Source organism: Somniosus microcephalus, chromosome 12 (assembly GCF_052327205.1).
Source record: "Somniosus microcephalus isolate GS21.2 chromosome 12, FLI_Smic_1.0, whole genome shotgun sequence".
Taxonomy (NCBI): domain Eukaryota; kingdom Metazoa; phylum Chordata; class Chondrichthyes; order Squaliformes; family Somniosidae; genus Somniosus; species Somniosus microcephalus.
This window is the reverse complement of record NC_140998.1, coordinates 194244469-194262869: the sequence shown is the minus strand read 5'-3', so window position 1 is coordinate 194262869 and position 18401 is coordinate 194244469. Positions and strand designations below refer to the sequence as shown.

Here is an 18401-nt window from a genome sequence, read left to right as displayed (position 1 = left end):
ATTCCAGGCCCAGGTCTGCGGCCTGAAGCTGTTGTAACAAACAAACAAACGTACCTTTAAAATGCTCATCAGTATGTTTTCAGTAATTAATAATGTAAGACAGACAAAGATGAATAGAGGTAGGCAGATAGCTAGATAGAAAGCTAGATAGACAGACAGACAGATGGATAGAGAGACTGATAGATAGATGGAGAGACAGATAGATAGATAGATAGATAGATAGAGAGACAGATAGACAGATAGACAGATAGAGAAACAGATAGATAGATAGATTGAAAGATAGATAGATAGATAGACAGACAGACACTTTCAGTTTAACTACCCATTACCCCAATAACTCCTGACACTATTCCTGTTTTGTGATTCAGGTGTCAAGAGCAACCCTTCCCAGTTGGAAATTGTTCAGGTATGTTGTCCAGCAATGTTTCATTTGCAGACAGTATAAAAATATTAAACTAATTAAAGAGAGAATCTGAGGCGTATTCACCAAGTGGTGACAATGGGTCACGGGGATCAGGAGGTTGCCATGCTCTGTCACAATGCTTTGTTCATTCATTCGAATTTCGAGGGCCCTTCGCTTGACCTCAGCATCGCTCAACTAAGGCAGAGAACAAATCAGCCAGAATTCCCATCGATGATCTTATCCACTGAACGTTGTTCCAAAAGTGCAGATCGCTTTTGAGCCAGTGATGTGTCTGACCAACATACGAAGCTAGCATCAAGCTTAAGGGTGTTTGGACTGAACTGGCGAAAATCCACACAGGTAGAGTTTCTGCTTTGCTGATGTGAAGTGAGCACTCACTCCGCTAGAGGGAGACCCTCCGTTTATTTGTGTCCGTAGAGTTCGGACTCAGGTGGGTGAGAGCCAAGGCCTTGCGTTCCCAAGTGTGTGCAAGCACAGAGTTATACCCTAATGTGTAGAGAGGCTACTTAATCACAGCTGGTTTAGTGGGTAAACATAAAATAGCATTGAGATGTTTGACACATTTTGTACTAGATGATAATGATATTATCTATGTGAGAGGTTCACAGAAAGGAGAAGCAATGAGTGTTTTTGGTGTTAATATTATGTGGAGATGTTATGAATTACAGGAACATAGAAACAGGAGGAGGCCATTCAGCCCCTCCAGCCTGTTCCGCCATTCAATCAGATCATAAGACCATAAGATGTAGCAGCAGGAGTCGGTCATTTGGCCCCTCGAGCCTGCTCCACCATTCAATAAGATCATGGCTGATCTGATCTTGGCCTCAACTGCACTTCCCTGCCCGCTCCCCATAACCCTTCACTCCCTTATCGTTCAAAAATCTGTCTCTCTCCAGCTTAAATATATTCAATGACCCAGCCTCCACAGCTCTCTGGGGAAGAGAATTCCAAAGATTCACGACCCTCTGAGAGAAGGAATTCCTCCTCATTTCCGATTTAAATGGGTGTCCCCTTATTCTGAAACTATGTCCCCTAGTTCTAGATTCCCCCACGAGGGGAAACACCCTCCCTGCATCTACCCTGTCAATCCCCCTCAGAATCTTATATGTTTCAATAAGATCCCCTCTCATTCTTCCAAACTCCAACGAGTATCGGCCCAACCTGCTCAACCTTTCTTCATAAGACTACCCCCTCATCTCCGGAATCAACCTCGCAAACCTTCTCTGAACTGCCTCCAATGCAGGTATATCCTTCCTTAAATAAGGGGATCAAAACTGTACGCAGTACTCCACCAGATCGTGGCTGATCTGCTACCTAACTCCATATATCCGTCTTGCTCCATATCCCTTAATACCTTTGGTTAACAAAAAGCTATCAATCTCAGATTTAAAATTAACAATTGATCTAGCATCAATTGTCATTTGCAGAAGAGAGTTCCAGACTTCTACCGCCCTTTGCGTGTAGGAGTGTTTCCTAACTTCACTCTAGAAAGGTCTGGCTCTAATTTTTAGGCTATGTCCCCTAGTCCTAGAATCCCCAACCAGCAGAAATAGTTTCTCTCTCTATCTACCCTATCAGTTCCCCTTGATATCTTGAAAACTTTGATTGATGCAGGAAGTTGGAGAGTAGTCGACTGAGCTCTGTTGCGGAAATATCGATGTATGACTTGACCCAGTCACATCTGTCCGATGTTGCATAACTTGGAATATGTCACAGAGTAAAGGATTCTTGTTGAGTCCACTGGTCCATGCGGCTTTGGCCTGTGTTGAGACCAGGAGTTAACACTTTTGCAAAATGCCAATTAGGATGACGGGTGTCGCCAATAGAAATGAACAAACATGCCCCCTTTTTAAAGGGGGCACAGACAATAAACTTCAAATCATGAGTAAAACAAAATGAAGCATGAAATTAAAGCAAAATGTTGTTCGCGGTGTCGATGATGCACTCCAGGCCCTCTGGTGTCCACCGGTCGCGGAAGGCCTCAAGCGTACCAGTGGACACCAGCGGCTCCCTCTCCAGGGACTGCCGGCCGCAGACATAGCCACGGAAGAGAGGCAGGTGGCCGGGCCACACGAGCCCCTCGACTGCCTTCTCCCTGGACCTGCGGATGGCCACCTTGGACAGGCCCAGGAGCAGTCCCACGAGGAGGTCCTCCAACTTGGTCCGCTCCCCTCCTCCCCAACGGGTGGCCAAAGATCAGGAGCATGGGGACTGAAGCGCAGCCAGAAGTTGAGAAGGGGCTGCAACCTCGTGCAACTCAACATACACGGCGAACACGGGCTCACCCAGACCGCAACAATTGCCGGCCACCTGGGAGAACCAGGAGCTGGAGATCAGGTTGTTCTGCCAAGTGCGAAGTAAACGGGCTGAAACTTTCCGTTACTGGAGCAGAACCTTGGCTTTGCTCAAGCTCTAAGTGCACAGCGATGGATCATCTCCCACCTTCAAGGAACCCAGTGACAATGGATGCACATTTCTCTCTCCGCAGGAGGACCGTCAGATCGAATATGCCTTATTAAAGCTGCACACTTCAAAAGCAGGAGAGAGGCAAACAAGAAAAGTTCCAAAGGAAGAGGTTCCTAACTCTGAGGTGACAGTGTATGCGATTGTGATTCACTAATCTACACATCCAACTTTTAGTGGATGAAGTGAAATTGTTCCATTTATTGCTTTGCAAGAAAGTCTGTACCAGTTAATGGGAATAAATCTGTCCATGTTATTATGGTATTCCGACTGATAAATCACTGACAGCACTCAGGGATTGAACACTTCTGACATTGATTTCATAATTTGTTAATACATTGACTGTTCCTAATTATTTATCTACGTTTCCCATTCCATGCAGTATTACGCTCTCACGGGACAAGTACAGCAAGGAGAGTTTCAGAGTGAAACCCTTCCTATTCTACCACATTAGAAGATTATATTCTGTATTTCCTACATAAACTTGAGGTCATCCAGAACTCCGCTGCCCGTGTCCTAACTCGCACCGAGTCCTGATCACCCATCACCCCTGTGCTCGCTGACCTACATTGGTTCCTGGTTAAGCAACACCTCGATTTCAAAATTCTCATCCTTGTTTTCAAATTCCCCCATGGCCTCGCCTCTCCCAATCTCTGAAATCTCCTTCAGCCCCACAACCCCCCGAGATATCTGCGCTCCTCTAATTCACCCCTTTTGAGCATCCCTGATTATAATCGCTCAACATTTGGTGGCTGTGCCTTCTGTTGCTCAGGCCCTGAGCTCTGGGGTGGGGAGGGGAGGGAAGGGGAGTGTTCGGGTAGGGCGGGGAGGGTAGGGGTGGGATGGGGAAGGGAGGGGCGGGATGGGGAGGGTAAGGGCGGGGAGGGGAGGGAAGGGGAGTGTTCGGGGAGGGTAGGGGCGGGGAGGGGAGGGAAGGGGAGTGTTCGGGTAGGGCGGGGAGAGAGGGGTGGTGTGGGGAGGGTAGGGGCGTGGTGGGGAGGGGAGGGAAGGGGAGTGTTCGGGTAGGGTGGGGAGGGTAGGGGTGGGGTGAGGAGGGGAGGGAAGGGAAGGGGAGTGTTCGGACGGGGCGGGGAGGGGAGGGGTGGGGAGGGGAGGGATGGGGAGTGTTTGGGTAGGGCGGGGAGGGTAGGGGCGGGGTGGGGGGGAGGGAAGGGGCTGGAATTGTCGGGAGAGGAGGGGAGGGAAGGGGAGTGTTCGGGTAGGGCGGAGAGGGTAGGGGCAGGGTGGGGAGGGTAGGGGCGGGATGGGGAGGGGAGGGAAGGGGAATGTTCATGTAGGGGTGGGCAGGGAGTGGAGGGAAGGTGATAGTAGGGGTGGGGTGGGGAGGAGTGGGCAGAGTTAGGGGGCGATGAGGAGGGTAGCTGCTCAGTACTGGCACTGCGAGAGTCAGACTAAATTTATTGGGCTCAAATCTCTGGAATGGGGCTCGAACCCACGAAGTTCTGAATAAGCGGGGAGGGTATAACTGAACCACGGCTGATACCTAATTCCTCAGGTCAAAATGATTTGGACAAATTGAAGAATTTCCTTGCATTCATTTGAAAACTAAAATCTGTCTTCATTTATAACAGGCAGTGCAGAAGCGCCACCTGCGGGCAGTAACCCGGCACTACAAGGCAGAATAGGAACTGCGCTGTTTTGCAGATTCTGCATCCAGCTCAAGTCTTCCCACATTTACACAGATGGTGAGCTGAGGGCTGCGTGGTTTTCTGCGGCGTTTACTTTGCAAAAAATTAAGCATAAACAGAAATAGAAATCCACAGTTGCACCACAGACAAGTGAGGTGTGGCTGATAAAGGTGCCTGCGCACAAATCTGAGTTCAGCTAATACAGATACAGAAGGGGCAGACCGTTCGGCCCATCTTAGCAGAATTTTCGGGTGTATTGGAAGAGTGGGTCGCTCTAGCAAGGAGCTGGCACAGACATGACGGGCCGAATGGCCTCCTTCTGTGCTGTGAATCTCTGCGGTTCTCTCATTGTGGGAATTAATTTTGCTTTTTGACCCCTGTAGTGCTGTTTTTCGCCACCGGGCGGCAGCATTGCGCCATAAAGACAAACTGAAGGAAACAGAGGCGAAGATTTTCCGCTCAGTTTTCCCCATCTCCAGCCGTAAATTCACAGGAACAGCCCCGATGTAAAAGGCTAAAAGGGATGGTTTGCACCGTTTCGGAGGGGGGACTGCCGATCTCCCCTCGAAGTGATGGCATAAATCAAGAGATGCCTCGCTGAAATTCTCCCCCAGAAAGAAGCTTAAATGTAACCGAAACAGGAAAGGCTAGCATAGGAAAGAATAAAGTAAGGGAGGACATTGATGGCCAAGGAATAAATAGACTTACAGACAGGAGTGTAAAAAGATGCTTAAAATAAAGTGAGAATTAAAAATAAATTAAACTGTCTGTACAGCAATGCATACAGTGTCCATAATAAAACAGGGGCATTGTGAGGAACCAGGCATAGTAGGGATTACTGAGACATGGCTATAGAAAATCAGGATTTGGAATTAACCGCTGCAGTGTATAACATGTTTGGAAACGACAGAGAGGGAGAAGGGGGAGGTGGAGTAGCTGTATTTACTGGAGATAACATAATGGCAGTCGAAAAAAGTGTCTCACCCATTGGAAAGACAGAAATAGAATCCATGTGGATAGAGATAAGCAATAAATGAAAGGATCAATCACACTCATAGGGCTAGTCTACAGGCCACTTAATCTTGGAAGGGATGTGGAGGAAGAAATATGCAAACGAATTAAGGACCGAGTGACACGCATAGAATAATAATCATGGGGTATTTCATCTTCCCCGAAATTAATTGGCCAGAAGAGGTAGTTAAAGGGGATAAAGGAATGGAGTTTCCCCAATGTGTAAAGAATTCCTTTCTAATCCAGAATGTAAGAAGCCCAACACGGAAGGATTCGCTACTGAATCTAGTAATGGGGAATGAACCAGAGAGGAAAAGAAATGTAAAAGAAGTGGAACATCTAGGCAATAATTAACATAATATAATACTGTTTAGGGTAATAATTGAGAAGCACTAAAGCATGACAACGACCAGGGCAACAGAGTGGAGAGAAGCTGATTTTGAGGGGTTGAGAATAGAATTTGCGAAAATAAAATGGACACCAATATTTGCAAACAATGGTGTAAAACAGCAATGGGAAACATTTAAAACGGTGTTCAACAGAGTCCGGGAAAAAAACATATTCTGCTACAAAACAGCAACACGCTAAACATTAATGAGACACCAGGGATGAATAAAGACACAAGGGAAAATTGAGGTAAAGAAAGGGAAATACACTAAGTACATGGACAGCAGAGGTGAGCAAGACAAGGGACAGTACGGAAAGGCTAGGTGAGAATTCAATAAAACAATTAGGAAGGCTAAGAGGAACTTTGAAATTAAATTATCAAGGGACATAAACAAAATAGCAAAATATTCTACAAGCACATCAATAAAAAAGGAATGTCAGGATGGGAATAGGGCCATTAATGGACGGTCTGGATACATTCACAGGCAGCGATAGCGAAATTGCCGAAATATTAAATAATAATTTTGCTTCAGTATTTACCTAGAAGACTGATCAAGTGGACATGACATTGGTAGATGAGACTAGAAATGATATCAGCTGATTTAAAATCAAAAGAGGAGAATATTAAATAAACGAATCAAACTTAAAGAGGATAAAAGCTCCTGGTCCGGGCAGATTGGTCCTGCGCATTCTAAAATAATGTAGGGACGAGATAGCAAAGGCACTATTACATATATAAAAAAGTAAGACAGACTTGCATTTATATAGCGCCTTTCACGATCACCGAACGTCCCAAAGCGCTTTACAGCCAATGAAGTACTTTTTGAAATGTAGTCACTGTTGTAATGTAGAATCAAAATTAGCATATTTAATCATTCCTTATATGAAGGTGTAATGCCAGAGGACTGGTGGATAACTAACATTCTATCTATATTTAAGGAGGGAGATAGAACACGTCCAGTGAACTATAGACCAGTCAGTTTAACATCGGTGGTAGGAAAAATAATGGAATCCTTACTAAAGGAGAAAACAGAAAAAGATCTACAAACCAAAAATATGATAATGAATAGTCAACATGGATTTCAAAAGGGAAAGTCCTGTTTGACCAAGCTCATTGAATTATCTGAAGAGGTAACTGACAGAGTAGACAGGGGTGATGAAGTAGATGTAATATATCTAGATTTCCAACAGGTCTTAGATAAGATGCTACATATTAGGCCAATGAATCGGGTCAGAGCATGTGGAGACAGAGGATACATATCAGAATGAATAGCTGGCTGGCTTAAAGACAGCAAGCAGAGAGTAGGAGTAACTGGTTAGCTATTCAGACTGGCAGAAGGTGGGAAGTGGGTTCCCAGAAGAATCAGTGCTGGTACCACTGTTGATCAGAATTTATATTAAAGATTTAGGCCTAGAAATTCAGTATAGCCACGTTTGGGGCGCTACAGCCAGGCGGCCGCTAAAGTTTGCGCCCGGCGCAACTTAGCGCCACCTTCGCCGATATTCAGTGGCATCACCCCAAGAGGTTGCTGCTGCGCTAAAACAGGCAATGCATGACTATCATTAGGCGCTAAGCCGGCGGCCATGGGTGATACCCCCGAGGGCGGGCGCAGTGCAGGTGCAGCGAGTTGCTGATTGAAGGCAGACACTCTGGCGCCGGTGAGCTCTTAAAGGGGGAGGGTGGATTTGTTTGGCTGCCACGCCCTGCACACTGCAGCCCTGAAGCAAGGCCTGACCACTGCTGCTTGATCTGTACAACGCCCAGGACAATGGAGAAGGCCAGGGAGAGAGCGCAGCGCTTCAGCGAGGGTGACCTGAGGGTGCTGGTTGGCGCAGTGGAGCGCAGGTGCCATGTTCTGTTCCCTGAAGGTGGCAGGAGGCCGCTGCCCAGCGCCTATCGGAAAGCCTGGAGGGAGGTGTCAAACAGGGTGACCTCCAACAGCATGGTTGCCAGGACTCCTGTACAATGCCGAAAAAAGTTCAACGACCTCACTCGGGTTGTCAGGGTGAGTACCCTTTCCAGTGTCCTCCTCATCCCTGCATGTGCACCTCAGTTTATGGGCAAAGGGACCTGAACGCCCTAATGCCCAGCCCTCATCCAGCAGCTATGGGACTGTCATGAAAATCACTTGCGCATTCAGGACTTTACACACTGTCAGGGCTATTCCACCATGGGAGGCAGTGCAGACAAGATCAGGGCTTCACACTGTCAGGGCTAGTCCACCATGGGAGGCAGTGCAGACAAGATCAGGGCTTCACACTGTCAGGGCTAGTCCACCATGGGAGGCAGTGCAGACAAGATCAGGGCTTCACACTGTCAGGGCTAGTCCACCATGGGAGGCAGTGCAGACAAGATCAGGGCTTCACACTGTCAGGGCTAGTCCACCATGGGAGGCAGTGCAGACAAGGTCAGGGCTTCACACTGTACTTAGAGGCCGTCCTTTCTCTTGCAGGGCAAGGTGGCGCACAACCGAAGGCAGCAGCATGAGACCGGGGGAGGCCATCCTGACCTCAAACAGCTCTCCGACCTGGAGCAGCGTGTGGAGTGCATTATGCCAGGCCGGCTGATTGGCCCCGTCGCCAGTGGAGATGCCGACCCTGTTGTGGGCCCCAATGGTAAGGGCATCACCTTTTTGACCTCTCTCTTTCCACTTGTGCCTCAGAATAGCATCCTTTGCCACTATCGAACCAATGCAGTGCATAGCAGCACTCATGCCTCCCTCGCTGCCGCCCTGTCCTCACTCTAAAGCAACTCTTGTGCCTCCCTGCTTTCAGATGCTGAATTGCCAGGTGAGGAGGCGGGCCCTCAAGCTGGCATGGTGAGTGAATCGGAGGGCGAGGAGGAGGAAGAGGAAGCCGGACCATCAGTGCCACCCTCAGCCGAGGCAGCCCATGGCGATGATGGGGACACGTCTTCCCTGGAGGGGAGCAGGGGGGAAGGGTCGGAGGAGAGTGAAGCTCCGGGGCCCAGCGGGCTGCAGCAACACGGGAGGGGTGAGGAAGCTCGGCGGCCTTCTCCCCGGAGGGTGAGTGCGGCCTCCAGTCCTACTATGGTGAGTGCAGAGGAGGTGCGGAAATGGCTGCCCAGGCTGAGCACAGGCACACTGAGCTCATGGCTGCAGTGACAAGGATGCCTGACTCCATAGAGCAGTGAACACACCTGTATATAAGCCTTGAGCATGCCTCTGTACTGTCAGTCTTTAGACTACCCTCCTCCAGTAAACACCTGTTGATTGTTAATTTACAGCCTCCGTCTAGTTATTGAGAAACATCATACTTTAAGAATCACGGATTCAACAGTGTGCAGTTCTGGTTGAAATATTTAAAAAAGGATTTTGAGATGCTGTAAAGGGTGCAAAATAGATTTACCAGAAATGCGAGGGTATACCTATCAGGAAAGCATGAACAGGCTGGGTCTCTTTTCTCTTGTAAATAGAAGGCTGAGGGGTGAACTAGTAGAGATTTTTAAAATTATGAAATATTTTGTTAGTGTAGATACAGCGTTTGTTTCCACTTGTGGGGGAAGAGCAAAGCTATAGGCTATCAATATAAGATAGATACCAATAAATCAATTGTGGAATTCAGAAGAAACTTCTTTACCCAGAGAGTGCTGAGGATGTGGAACACGCCACCATAGGGAAACGTTGAGGCAAATAGTATAGATGCATTTAAGGGGAAGCTAGATAAGCATATGAAGGAGAAGGGAATAGAGGGTTACACTGACAGAGTTAGATGAGGAAGGATTGGAGAGACAAGCGAGTGGAGCATAATCACTGGCATGGACTGGTTGGGACAAATGGCCTGTTCCTGTGCTGTTTATTTTATATAATTCTATGAAATACACAGTGAATGAAGGTGAACATAAGAAACATAAGAGCATAAGAAACAGGAGCAGGAGTAGGCCAATCGCCCCTCGAGCCTGCTCCGCCATTCAATAAGATCATGGCTGATCCAATCTTGTCCTCAACACCACTTTCACGCTCTCTCTCCGTACCCCTTGTAGTTCAAATGTCTGTCAATCTCCGTCTTGAATGTATTCAGTGACTCCGCCTCCACAGCTCTCCAGGGTAGAGAATTCCAAAGATTCACGACCCTCTGAGAGAAGAAATTCCTTTCCCTTTCCATCTTAAATGGGTGACCCCTTATTCTGAAACTATGCCCCCCTAGTTCTAGATACCCTCACTAGGGGAAACATCATCTCAGCATCCACACTGTCAATCCCCCTCAGAATCTTATTGGTTTCAATAAGCTCACCTCTCATTCTTCATAACTCCAATCTCCAATGAGTATAGACACAATCTGCTCAACCTTTCATCATACATCAATCTATTCATCCCAGGAATCAACCCAGTGAACCTTTACTGTACTGCCTCCAATGCAAGTATATCCTTCCTTAAATATGGAGACCACAACTGTATGCAGTACTCCAGGTGCGGCCTCACCAATGTCCTGTAAAGTTGCATCAAAACTTCCCTACATTTATACTCCATCCCCCTTGCAATAAAGGCCAACATTCCATTATCCTTCTGAATTACCTGCTGTACCTGCATGTGTTTCATGTACTAGGACCCCCAGATCCCGCTGTACCGCAGCATTTTGTAGTCTCGCTCCATTTAAATAATAATTTGCTTTTTCATCCTTCTTTCCAAAGTGGATAACCTCACATTTTCCCACATTATACTCCATCTGCCAAATTTTTGCCCACTCACTTAACCTTTCTATACCCCTTTGCAAACTCTCTGTGTCCTCCTCACAACTTGCTAACCCACCTATCTCTGTATCATCAACAAATTTGGCTGCAGTACATTCGGTCCCTTCATCTAAATCATTAATAAAAATTGTAAATAGTTGAGGCCCCAGCACTGATCCCTGTGGCACCCCACTAGTAACTGGTTGCCAACCGGAAAATGACCCATTTATCCCGTCTCTGTGCTTTCTGTTAGCCAATTCTCTATCCATGTCAAAATATTAACCCCCAACTGCATGCGCTCTTATCGTGTGCAGTAACCTTTTATGTGGCACCTTATCGAATGCCTTCTGGGAATCCAAATGCACCATATCCACTGGTTCCCCTTTATCCACCCTGTTTGTTACATCTTCAAAGAACTTTAGCAAATTTGTGAAACACGATTTCCCTTTCATAAAACCATGTTGACTCTGCTTGATTGTCTTATGATTTTCTAAATGTCCTGCTATTACCTCCTTAATAATGAATTCCAGCATTTTCCCAATGACAGATGTTAGGCTAACTGGCCTATAGTTTCCTGCTTTCTGTCTCCTTTCTTGAATAGTGATGTTATATTTGCAGTTTTCCAATCCGCCGGGACCTCTCCAGAATCCAGGGAATTTTGGTAGATTACAACCAACGCATCCACTATCTCTGCAACCACTTCTTTTAAGACCCTAGGATGCAGGCCATCAGGTCCAGGCGACTTGTCGGCCTTTAGCCCCATTAGTTTGCCTAGCACTTTTTCTCTAGTGATAGAGATTGTTTTAAGTTCCTCCCTCCCTATAGCCCCTTGATTATCTATTATTATTGGGATGTTTTTAGTGTATTTTACAGTGAAGACCGATCCAAAATAATTGTTTAGGGTCTCTGCCATTTCTCTATTTCCCATTATTAATTCCTCAGTCTCATCCTCGAAGAGACCAACGTTTACTTTAGCTACTCTCTGCCTTTTTATATACCTGAAGAAGCTCTTACCATGGCCTAGAAATTCAGCTGTTTGCACCAGCCGTTAGCGCCAGATTTCCGGCGCTAGCCACTTAGCACCCGGGCACCGCCGGATCTGCGCCTACGCCGAAATTCAGGTGGGATTTAGCGCCGGCGCAAAGTGTTAGCGCCCGCTCAGCTGCGCGCGCATCTTATGACGTCATTTCGTCGTGCAACGCCGTTTGTGCGCCCCAAACCGGAAATTCAGTGGCGCCCGGCCGATGTGGGCGTGGCGCTGCTAAGAACTGTGAAATGGAACTCAACAGAGGCCCTGTGGGATTCGGGGAGCGCTAATTAAAGGGCACATCCACTCACCCATAAAAGCCAGCCATTTCGCTGCAATGACTTTACTGCTTTGGATTTCTGCACAGAGAGCAAGGCACAGAGATTACTGATTTCGGACACCATAGGAGAGGTATTTTTGGCTTCTAGCCAGTACTTTGACATTTGCATCCTTGTGATTTTGCTGTTTGGAACTTTGTAATGGGGGCTGCATGGGGGGCCAACCCTCAGTTGCTACATTTTGTGTGAAGGGCTCGCAGACGCTTTGAGAGAGAGCCAGGCATGCCTAGACGCAGAGGGGCCATTAGGCATCGCCAATGTAGGCCTTACCCAGTCAGGCAATACCGGGAGCAGGTCTCATATCTCACCATGACTGCTGCGCTTCAGAAGGGAGGTGGTTGGAGAGATCTGCCAGCTGCTTCACGCAGATTTGCAGCCACAGCTCATGTCCAGGACGTCTCTCTCGGTGGAAGTGAAGGTCACGGTGGCTCTCAGCATTTATGCAAGTGGCTCCTTCCAAGCCGCTGCTGGGGACATTGCGAACATCTCCCAGTTCACCGCGCATCGCTGCATCCGACAGGTCACCGAAGCACTTTTCGTGAGGAGGCACCAATTCATCTCCTTCCCCATGACCCAACACAAGCAGGAGCAGCGTGCAGTCGGATTTGCCAGGATCGCGGCCTTCCCCATGGTGCAGGGCACCATTGACTGCACGCATGTGGCTATGCAGGCACCTATCCACAATGCCGAGCAATACCGCAACCGGAAGGGCTACCATTCCCTAAATGTGCAGCTGGTGTGTGACCACAGGCAGCGCATCCTAGCTGTCAATGCCCGCTTCCCAGGAAGCATCCACGATGCCTTTATCCTGCGCCAGACTACTGTGGCTGACATGTTCCAGGCACAGCCTCCACCAAGGGGATGGCTTATCGGGGACAAGGGCTACCCTTTGTGCACATGGCTCATGACCCCGCTCCGCGCGCCCAGTACCCCAGCGGAGCTGGCATACAACGAAAGCCATCAAGCCACAAGGAACCTAATAGAGCAAACGATAGGCGTCCTCAAGCAACGGTTCCGTTGCCTGGATCGTTCGGGCGGGTCTCTTCAGTATTCGCCGGATAGAGTCTCCCAGTTCGTCGTGGTGTGCTGCATGCCCCACAACCTGGCTATCCGCAGGACTCAGGCACTGCCACCTGACATTGCCCCACCACCTCAGGAGGACGAGCAGGAGGACCCTGAGGAGGAGGAGCACCAGGCCAGGAGGGAGCGACAAGGTCCAAGGGCCGTCCGCCGGGGGCTTATTGCTCGACACTTCTAGGCCCCCTGTCAGGGAATGGCCTGGGCCACTGAACGCAGCTGAAGGCAGCCGCTCCGCAAGCCCTCAGCCGGTTAACCCAACAACCACTTGAAACATGACACCTGCACATGGTGAATAAATAAACATCTTTATTTCAAAAACTCAGGGCCCTTCCCACATGGAAGAGCAAAACAGAGAAGACCCCCAAAAAACAGTCACAAACTTCTGTCACTCCCAAAACCTGGGGAGGACTAACAAAACATCAACATCCAAATGGCCTTCCTCACTGGCCTAACAAAATCAAGCCCCCCCCACAACACAAACACCCCCATAAAACCAAACAACATAATGCCCCCCAGAACAGAAGCCCCCGCATCACCCAAACCCTCGCTCACCACACTCTATTCGGTGTGGCGAGAGGGCGAGTCCGTCGACAGCCGTCTTTTGCCCCGGCCCGTCCTGCTGCTGCGCCTCAAGCTGGGCCGTGAGGCTGTGGCGAGGCTGGGGGAAGGATCTTCAGGGCGACAAGGCGTCTCGCCAGATGCCCTTGGGGGTCGGCCTACACGAGGGCGGGCCCGGGAGGGGCCGGCTGGTGGCTGCTGCAGCTGTGGGTGGCCCTCTTCACTGCCTGCAGCAGCTCCTTGCACCCTGGCTGGGGGAGTGGCAGGCTCGCCTGCACCAATGGGGACAAGGTGGGTGATGCCAGGCGCGCGCTGCTCGCCAGACACACATGCACTCGGGCGGCCTGGCCGGGGAGCAAGCGCGCCAAACTGTTGGTCACCAGACCGGTGTGTGGCAGCAGGGCGGCGGCTGGCCTGGCGATGCCTCTGCGCCAGTGCGAGGGTGGCAGAAGTCAGTGCCCCAACTGCGCCGGCATGTGCCCGCATCTGCAGTGCCATTGTCTGCCCAGCACCTCTCAGCTGGCGACTGGCGTGCTGCGCTGCCTCGAGTTGTTGCACCCCCCTCTCATGCGCTGCCACAAGGAGGTCCACCCCCCTGGCGTGTGCTGCTGCGATTTGCTCCAGCCCCCTGGCCTGGGATTGGCCGAAAGCCACCACACATTGTGCGAGGCTTTCGATGGCGTGAGGCATCTGTGCCACCACCTCCATGAATTCGATGTGCCACCGCTCCGACGCTGCCGACATCTCGTCCAGGAGGCGCACCTCCTGGGCGACGTCCGAGTCCGGACTGGAGGGCGCCTCCCCCCTCTGGGCAGAAGGCTGGCGTGCCGCCGGAGCCTTGCCGCGTGCGGCCACGCCACTGGGAGCAGGTTTGGGGCTCCCCTCCCCCGCCTCCCCCTGGCTCTCCGGCATGCCAGACGTCTCCCCTTCATTGCCATCTCCTGGAGCGGAGGAGGGTTCCCCCGAGGTGGCGCCTTCCTGCTGCTCCTCGACGTCCTCCTCCTCCGAGGGCCTGGCTGTGTGGGCTTCAGGGAGCACCTCCTCCTCACCAGCTGAAAGCAGGAAGGCACAAGTGTAGCTTTAGAGTGAGGACAGGCCGACAGCGAGGGAGGCCGCACTGGTGCATTATGCGCATTTTTCGGCCAGTGGGGAAGGATGTAGATCTGATGCATGAGGGCAAGGAGAGAGGTGCACCCGGTCCTGTCCTTACCAGTGGGTTCCAGTATAGGGTCTGCGTCGCCGAGCGCCACAGGCCCAGTCACCGGGTGACGCAGGAGTCGGGCCACCCTCTCTTCCAGAACCGTTAGCTCCTGGTAATCGCGAGGGCCTCCACCAGTGACACACAGGCTCCTGGCGTTCCTCGGCAGCTTGGCCTGCAAGAGAAAGGAGGGCGTCTAAGTACAGTGTGGTGCCCCGTTGGTGTGTGTGAGTCCTCCCATGGTGGAATAGCTTGGACAGTGTGGTGCCCCGTTGCTGTGTGTGAGGCCTCCCATGGTGGAATAGCTTGGACAGTGTGGTGCCCTGTTGCTGTGTGTGAGGCCTCCCATGGTGGAATAGCTTGGACAGTGTGGTGCCCTGTTGCTGTGTGTGAGGCCTCCCATGGTGGAATAGCTTGGACAGTGTGATAAGTGCAGAAAGAGCTATTGATTAACATGCAAGTGCCATTGCAGCGGGAGGAGGGCTGGGCATTAGACCTTTGATGTCCCTTTGGCCCTAATGGGAGGTGCACATGCAAGGATGAGGGGGACACTGGAAAGGGTACTCACCTTGACCAGCCGACATAGGTCATTGTATTTCTTGCGGCACTGGTCCGCACTCCTGGGAACATCGGAGTTGGAGGAGACCCTCCGGGCAATTTTGGTCCAGGCCTCCCTGAACTTGCTCCTGGGAGCCTTCCTGCCACTAGCCGGGCACACGACCCGTCTTCTCTTGCGTACCCCATGAAGGAGCACACCCAGCGCATGGTCAGAGAACCGCTGGGCTCTTTCACGGGCCCTCTCCATTACCTCCAGGCGTTGATTTGGGACACAACCAGTGCTGAGGCCTAGTTGCAGGGCTACAGCATGCAGGGCGTGGCTGCAGTCAAAGTTGACCCTTCCCCCTTTAAGAGCTGGCCGGCGTCAGGGTGTCTGCTGACACTCAGCACATGATCGCACCTGCGCTGCGCCCGGAATCGGCGTTATCAGGCCGCATCGCCGGATTAGCGCCTGAACACAGGGTTCCAACGCCTATTGCAGCGCTCGGCCAAAAAGTTGGCCAAATCTACTGAATTTTGGCGAGGTCGCCTGCACTTTCCGGCGGCCGCTAAATTTGCCGAGCGCCCGACTTTAGCGCCGCAAGAGCGTCCGAACTGAATTTCTAGGCCTATCTGTTTTATATTATTCGCTAGTTTCCTCTCAAACTCTATCTTCTCCCACTTTATAATTTTTTTTGTCATCCTTTGCTGGTTTCTAAACATTTCCCAATCCTTTGACCTACCACTAATCTTCGCAACATTGTCTGCCTTTTCTTTCAATTTGATACCATCCGTAAGTTCCTTAGTTAGTCACGGATGGTGCATCCTTCTCGTAGAGCCTTTCTTTCTTACTGGAATATACTTTTGCTGTGATTTATGAAATATCTCCTTAAATGCCTGCCACTGCTGATCTACCGTCTTACCCTTTAATCTATTTTCCCAGTCCACTTTAGCCAACTCTGTCCTCATACCCTTGTAGTTATCCTTATTTAAGTTTAGGACACTAGTTTCAGACCCAAGTTTCACACCCTCAAACTGATTTTGAAATTCTACCATGCTATGATCACTCTTTCACAGAATCACACAGAATCACAGAAACCCCACAGTGCAGATAGAGGCCATTTCGGCCCATCGAGCCTGCACCGACACATATCCCACCCAATCCCCGTAACCCCTACATCATATCCCACCCTATCCCCGTAACCCCACGTATTTAATCCCCCTAACACTAAGGGTCAATTTATCATAGCCAATCAACCTAACCCGCACATCTTTGGACTGTGGGAGGAAACCGGAGCACCCGGAGGAAACCCACGCAAACACGGGGAGAATGTGCAAACTCCACACAGACAGTCACCCAAGGCCGGATTCGAACCCGGGTCCCTGGCGCTGTGAGGCAACAGTGCTAACCACTATGCCACCGTGCTGTCCTAGGGGATCCTTTACTATGAGATCATTAATTAATCCTGTCTCATTACACATTACCAGATCTAAAATAGCCTTCTCCGTGGTTGGTTCCTCAACGTATTGCTCTAAGAAACCATCCCGAATACACTCGATGAATTCGTCCTCAAGGCTACACTTGCCAATTTGATTTGTCCAGTCTATATGATGATTAAAATCGCCCATGATTATTGCAGTACCTTTTTTACAAGACCTCATTATTTCTTGATTTATACTCTGTCCTACAGTATAGCTCTGTACTACACCATACAGAAGGCATGTCACTTAAACTGCCATCAATGCACAGCTGCTCAATCAGCCTCCGTAGTCTCAAACATTAGGTGAAAAGATTCAGAATCCATGTCAATCTTTAAAAAAAAAGAAACATCATTTAGGAAACGGCGGGATAAACAGAGAATTTCACCAGCATTCTCTTGTAAAAGGGAAAGTTGGGTATGAGGAAACTTCATGATAGACACTCAGTTAACGATATCAATCTAAGCAATGACTCACATCCTAGTGTTTGTTTCCAGACATTTCTTTTAAATATATTTTTTATTTGAACGGTGAGAACTGATGCCTGAGATGAGTTGGAGGCGTTAAGCCGTTACCAATCTAGATGGGGAAAGCAGGCTGAATTCAAGAACTAACTGGCATTTCCAGAATGTTTTATCACCTCCCCTCAAGGTGTTACACAGCCCCCATATATCGTTTTTCAAGTTTGGTAATTGATTTGATGTAGACAAGCAGGGCAGACATTTTGCGCAAAGCAAGGCCCAACACACAGGAAATGAGGGAAGCGGCCAGTTGATTGGTTCAGAATGCATATTAACTTTCAAAAGGCAATTGGACACGGACTTGAAGGGCACTAATTTGCAGGGTTATGGTTAAAATGCTGGGATGTGTCATTAAATTGGACAGCTCTTCTTTTTTGAGTCAAACATATTTATTTAAATATGATAGTACTTGTTACAACTCATCAATTACATAATAAATCCATTACCTTCGTTAGCCGCAATAAAACAAAGCCTTAAAAACAGCTTTGGGATTAACAGTACAAAAGCAGTGGTAAATTTTACAGACAAATCAACAATATTAACAGTACAGGTACCCATAGTGAAAAACAATTTTACGCCACTCCTATTGGCAATCTAGTAACTGTTTGTTTTTGCTTGGTGTTACCTGTTGTCCTTTTTAAAAATATTTTAACATTCAAGTACAACAGTACTTATACAACTCATCAATTACATAGTAAATCCATTACATTCATTGACCACAAAAAAAGAAAGCCTCAAAAACAGCTTTATGGTCAACAATATAAATACAATAATAATTTTTTACAGGTAAATCAATAATGTTTACAGTACAAACTGCCACTATTTAATAAACCAAGAAAAGAAAGATATATGCCAGTCCTACTGGCATCGCTCAATCATTCATTCCTCCGTTCGGTCACTCGAGCGTAAATTCCATTGTGCATGTCTGCGTGCATGCGTGTCATTTGTCTACCTGCGTGCATGCATGCATTCGTTCATCCGTCCAGACAGGCCTCATGCTCATCCAATAGGATGCCAACTTTCATCCTGGGGAGTGGGC

General features: G+C 49.1%; 2 protein-coding genes across 2 annotated transcripts in view; both read left to right on the top strand.

Moving 5' to 3' along the window:
- LOC147109834 (uncharacterized) overlaps window positions 1–3143 on the top strand; it is a 7050-nt gene extending 3907 nt beyond the window's left edge. Inside the window, exons 3-4 of the mRNA XM_086003899.1 lie at window positions 369–406; window positions 2913–3143. Of these exons, the coding sequence (XP_085860025.1) occupies window positions 369–406; window positions 2913–3044 (170 nt within the window). The 3' untranslated portion in view covers window positions 3045–3143. The remainder of the gene's footprint in view (window positions 1–368; window positions 407–2912) is intronic.
- Window positions 1–18401, top strand: part of LOC147109831 (uncharacterized) — a 296962-nt gene that overhangs the window by 14552 nt on the left and 264009 nt on the right. The gene's annotated exons all lie outside the window — the stretch shown is intronic.